This window comes from Pundamilia nyererei, unplaced genomic scaffold (assembly GCF_000239375.1).
Source record: "Pundamilia nyererei isolate P.nyererei 1_Seehausen unplaced genomic scaffold, PunNye1.0 scaffold00008, whole genome shotgun sequence".
Taxonomy (NCBI): domain Eukaryota; kingdom Metazoa; phylum Chordata; class Actinopteri; order Cichliformes; family Cichlidae; genus Pundamilia; species Pundamilia nyererei.
The window spans coordinates 123,880-129,579 of record NW_005187409.1 but is presented as its reverse complement, the minus strand read 5'-3'; the positions used below and the strand labels follow the sequence as shown (position 1 = coordinate 129,579).

General features: G+C 41.0%; 1 protein-coding gene across 1 annotated transcript; it reads right to left on the bottom strand.

Moving 5' to 3' along the window:
* Positions 1 to 2,963: 2,963 nt before the first annotated feature.
* nkx3-2 (NK3 homeobox 2) lies at positions 2,964 to 5,321 on the bottom strand. Its single transcript, XM_005722830.1, has 2 exons — positions 4,722 to 5,321; positions 2,964 to 4,030 (listed from the first exon to the last, which is right to left on the bottom strand). Exons 1-2 carry the CDS (start codon positions 5,092 to 5,094, stop codon positions 3,606 to 3,608), a joined length of 798 nt encoding a protein of 265 aa, XP_005722887.1. The 5' UTR covers positions 5,095 to 5,321; the 3' UTR covers positions 2,964 to 3,605.
* Positions 5,322 to 5,700: the final 379 nt, after the last annotated feature.

The window sequence follows — 5,700 nt, the reverse complement described above, 5'->3', positions numbered from 1 at the left end:
GTTGTTCAAAGCGCTACGTTGAGTGCCTGGAATTGTGTGGTTTGAGACATTTTTCCAGTTTTTCTTTGTATGAAAAAGAATAAAAAACAAAAAAAATAGTTGTAATAAAAAGGGGGGGGGGTTCCTCTAATTAATTTATTTTTTAAATCCAAATCCAATATGAGAGTATATTATTATTTTAAATCACACAGACACACACACATAGGCAGATTAAATATCCCTGCTAATAACCGTTATATAATGTTCTCGTATACGATGGTAAAAATATCTTGAAGTAAATGAAGCCGTGACTGATTGTTCACAGTTTGACTTGTTTCACGGGGGAAATAAGATTTGACAAAGGTGATTGTTGAAATCGCGTGTTATGGTGAGATTTAAACATTCAACGATTCGCTAAGTGACTTTGAGAATACACAGGGGGATTTTATTATCCCGTTTACTTTTTCTTCCTTCTGTACTTCACGCGGAAAAAAAACTCAAAAGCAGACTAAAGTTAGATTGGGTAATATGGGATAAGTGTTCATAATCACAAACTTAAATCCACCCTTTGATGATCTTTTACTGATCCTTTATAAGATGGAAACATGTCAGTTTTCTGTCATCGGTACTGTAACTCAGTATATAATAATAGGTGCGGCGTTCCTGTGAAAATCTAATTTCTTTTTGCTCTGTACAAAAATCTAGAAAGACGATGGAATTTTCCATGACTTCCAGATCAATTAAAGCCAGGTTTGGAAAAAAAAAAGGAAATTATTTTTCACAGAACGACCAAAAATAGATTAAATAAAGTGACTGGTTTGGACTTATCTTGGTCATAATCCGAAGTCCTGCTTTTCCAGAAGAATATTCGATTAAGCATTCGAAACTACATCTCCTTTGTTGTAGTCAAAGATATTACTTTTTCACGATAACCTTTTAAAGAAGAGAAGCTGCTGCTTGTGCGTAAAATCTAAATAAAATTTAAATTCTGATTTTAACATATTAATACATTTGTTTGTTTAGGGGAAACTGTAGAGAATATTTGCTGTAAAAGTCAAATCTGAACTGCAATACTACAAAAACAAAACAATAATATTGCAACGTACGAAGCATCAGCTATGGGGAAATAACGGGGAGTAGTTGGAATGGGTGTAATGTACACCGATGGGGGTGTTTGCATTTCAAGTCGCTGAGGTTAAAAGGAAATAGAGCCGCGATATGTCCCTCTATATCAGATATCTCCACATGCAGGTAGGAAAGGAAGCAATGTGGGACGGTCCACTCCCCAATATCCCTCTCTGTCCTTCAAGCTCCAAAGGAGCCAATGAGCATCATCACTGCTCCTGGCGATGGCCTAGGTGACAAGTATACCTGCATCAAGTAGATTAGATTTGAGGACATACAGGCGCCTTTCGTGAGTGGGCATGTCTTACTATATAGGGTGAAAAAGAATGGTGCATTGATCAACTGAGACACTACATATACCCATTTGAAACTTATTGCAATTGTAACTTGTAACTTGTTTATTGGGACACAATTGTAACTTGTGTCCCAATAAACGGAGTCTGCAGGGTTGACGGTCTTGATTCCTTTTCGCGTCCATGTGTCCCACGCGATAACTTGGATGTTCAGTGTATCTTTAATCATTCACGCTGATCTTCCTGTCCAACAACCAACACCTCATGATACACCCCCTGATGGCTGCGTTAGGGTCCGTAAGTAATGGAAGTATTTTGAAAGGTAAGAGATGGATGTTTAATGTACGACAGCTCCCTGTTGACCCTGACTTAACACTTAGGCCTTTATTGGATACAAAATAACAGCTTGTACGACCCCCTCATATTTCAGTTGCACCATTCAGCCGGAAGTTAGCGAAGCTTCGTGTTTTGTTTCATTTTTTTCTTTTAAGATATTGTCTTCCATCTGCTAAAAGTAGCAAATGAGAACCCCCTTTTTATTCTCTGACAGCAGTGACATCGGCCTCCTTAACCCCAGAATACTCCTCTCCTCGTGCTGACATACGGCCCTAAAGGTAGCTGTCAGTTTGCCCTGTCCGGGAATTACACAGCCATTCATCACTGTCTGACAGGTGTGTTTAGGAAGAAAGCCATAGTGGCCCAGCTGACGGGGTCTCAGTGTCTGACAGTAACACCATAGTAAACAGAAGGAAAGTGAAACGAGACACAAAATTTAAGCACAATAATGTTTACAGTGGTAGGTGTATAAATAATAATTTAATTGAAATTAAATAGACTAGATTCTTTTTTTAAACAACTATATTTAATTTTTGGTTTACTGCGTCTGTGTGTGTGTGTGTGTGTTTGTGTGCGTGTGTGTGTCCACTGTTGATTTAGTAGGATATTATCCGAGTTTCAATCGTTCAGATCTCAAAGCACAGAAAAGTCAACTTTTCAATTAATTAATGTAATTATTGGTATAAGTTAAGATCCACGTTAATCCGATTTAACGACAATTTATGATTATTGTTAAGCTTCGAGAGGACTTTTGATGATAAAAAACCAAAACAAAATAAAACACAAAAAGGAGGGGCGCGGTACAGCATTGTACCTGGACCTGTAACTATTCTGAAATTTCTAGAAAAGCTTATAATTAATATCAACAATAATTCAGTGGGGGGGGGGGGTTGTGCATTTATTTTCTTTTTGGCCATTAAGTTAAAAAGAGAGAAAGAAAGCCTATTTGTATTTGTCGGACAAAAAGGGGTTAAATTGTTTAAATTATTGGTAAAAAGTTTGATTGCTTTGTGGATATTTATATTTAATGTTCCAATACTAAACGTAACCCTTAAAAAATAAAATTGCATCCCAAATGAAAGTAATGCCTGATATGTTTTAATGTTTTTCGATCTAAACAGTCACTTAACACAAATAAAACACGTACATTTTAATAGGAGGTCGGCTTGTTTTAGCCTGCTTCCTGCTATAGGCCAGTAACTCAACAAACCGCCTCTTTTCAGTCTAACAGCGAACCACACTATAATGCATTGAAATAAAGTAACGTATATGCTCAAAAGTGCTGAATTATCTTACCTTTACAAACACAGCAAGAGAAAAAAATACACAACCTGAAACAGAGACAGCTGTTTGAGAAGTTAATGGAATATGCCTATTTCCAATCACTGCAGAGGTAGGAAGGCGCATGTAAAATATAAATCGACATTAAGGTGACATTTTCAGTCTGCTCAGGCCTCCGGTTTCCAAAACAGGTTCCGGGGGCTTCGGAAGTCCTTGAGGGAGTCCAAGCAAAGACACAAATACTTTAATATTATTGCTGTGTCACTCCTCAGAGGATAACATAGTGACATTTTTAGGAGGTCCTGTCTCTCCGCTTATGATTTTAGGGTCTAAACCATGAGAAACTGTTTCTTTAACGGGTCCCTGGAGGGGGGAAACCTTACTACATACATGAAGGAGTCGCTTTAAAGTATTTCAGGATGTGAAAAGCCATGAAAAGTTTTTGCTGTCTTGCCTGGACAACATGGTGAGGAAATTCAATCAGAGACGTTGAGCAGTCCCCTCGGACCTCTTCCTCTTGTCAGAAGTAAAGCTATTTGGGCTTCCTGGGAGCAAAAATAATAAAAATGAATAAATACAGTCACCGAGTTTTCACTGGTTCCCCGCACACGCAGAGAGCGTCCATGCAGGGAGGCAGTAGGCGTAGGGGTAATAGTAGGACGGTTGTAGGGAGAGCAGCGGGGGCCGTAAGATCTCTCCCGGGCTGTACTGTCTCTGGTCGTCCCGCACCAAAACTTTCACTGCCACCTTCTTGGCTGCTGGGGTCGAAGCCATCAGATCGGCGGCCATCTGGCGGCGTTTCGTCTTGTACCGGCGGTTCTGGAACCAGATCTTCACCTGAGTCTCTGTGAGCTTCAGGGAGGCCGCCAGGTCCGCCCGCTCCGGCCCGGAAAGGTACCGCTGGTGGTTGAAACGGCGCTCCAGCTCGAAGACCTGTGCGTGAGAGAAGGCAGCTCTGGAGCGCTTTTTCCGCTGTTTAGGTTGATCCAGACTCTTCTCGTCCAGGTTGCTGGAATCTGGAAGAGGAGGGCACACAGATGGACGATGCATTTGAATCTCTTATTTGTCTCACATTTCGGGGAATTACGTTCATACTTGTCGATTATTTCATGGTTGCTTTGAGTTTTGAATCAGTGAAACGAAAAGGCGAAAAATTAAACTTAGAGAAATGTGCAAACTTATACGAAGGTATGTTTATTTTCACTTTTTATTAAAAACAAACTGCGTTTACCTTTCTTTTTTTATTTTAGATTAAACAAAAAAGTTCGATTTTCATTTAGGCCTCATTTAAAATTATTTCATTTAAGATCATTACTCCTGACATTAAACCAGCCGTGTGTTGCTGGTCGATTATACCGTCAGTCAAAACATAAACGTGCCAAATCATCAACGTTATCGAGTCTAAAATTAAGCCAGGAATGCATATATACTCATGCGTAACGAGAGGACTTGGTGCATAAAAGCTATCAGGATGTGAAGAAGTTTTGAAAATAGGGCCTATGCCCTGCAATAACACCTGGCAGCTCTTCTTGTGATTCCATACAGCTGTAACAGCAGTGTAAACATCTAAATTAAAAGAGCACTTGGCTCTTTCAGACTGAACTCTGTATTAAAGCGAAGAGTTTTGCGGAGTCTTATTGTTGTACTTAAACCAGTCACGCTTTCCCCCCTGAGTTATAGTTATTCTGATCTTTCTGGCCTACTTACCCGTGCCATTACCGGGCTCCGTGTCACTCTTGGAGTTTTCCGCAGCTGCAGACTCGTGGTCCGTCTCCTCTTGCAGGCTTTCCTCCGGCACATCCGACGCAGGGTCTCCGTCTTTCTCCGATTTACATGGGGCTGGAGTCTTGCTGTCGTTGTCCTCACTGAGTCCCGAATCCGAGTCGTAGCTCTTCTGGTCGGTCGGCTCACAAGCTTCACTCTCGTTTCTCCTGGATCCGCCGTCCATCTCTCCGAATATTTTCCAGCAGGCAGTCTTTGAGAAGCACATGTCCAAATCTGGCAAGTGTCGACTGTCGTCTTTTTTGTTCAGGATGGCTTGGATTGAGAAAGGCATCAGTGAGTTGCCACGAACGGCCATTTTTCAAAGAAGCGAAGATTGCTCTGACTTCAGGTTCAGTAATTACCCGGCCCAGATAGTGGAGTAAATGTCAGTTCATCCACATTTTATTTTACTCCCTCCGTCGATCGCTGCTGGCTCTTAACTTTGCCCCTCCAGTGTTGGTTTCTAGTCGCATCCCTCGGGAGAAGCCGTAAAAAGTTTCTGCTACATCCGCAGAAGCGATGCTGCTCCGCTGCATAGCTCTACCATCAACCCGGGCTCACTACAATCTCCAGCTCTTTTCACCCAATTTTTTCACCATACGCCCTCACCTGTGACTGACAGGCAGCCTTTTCGCGTCCGATTGGCCTAGAGAAGAGGAAAGTCGTTTTATGATTGGCCACTGTAAACGACGTCATGCTGCTTTTAACCAGCTGGGGGAAGAAAAAACTTTCTTTGGTCAGAGCTTGAGAAGCAAATGTCAACCAACGCATTTATTTTAACCGAAACTTCATCCAAAACAAAAGGACAGTCTTTGTGCATGTATGACTCCTGTGTATGGGATTGCTTTTTGGTAATGTTTTATTATGTAAAAAAAACGTATGGTTAATTTAGCAAAAGACCAGATTTCCTTGCTTTGCTAAA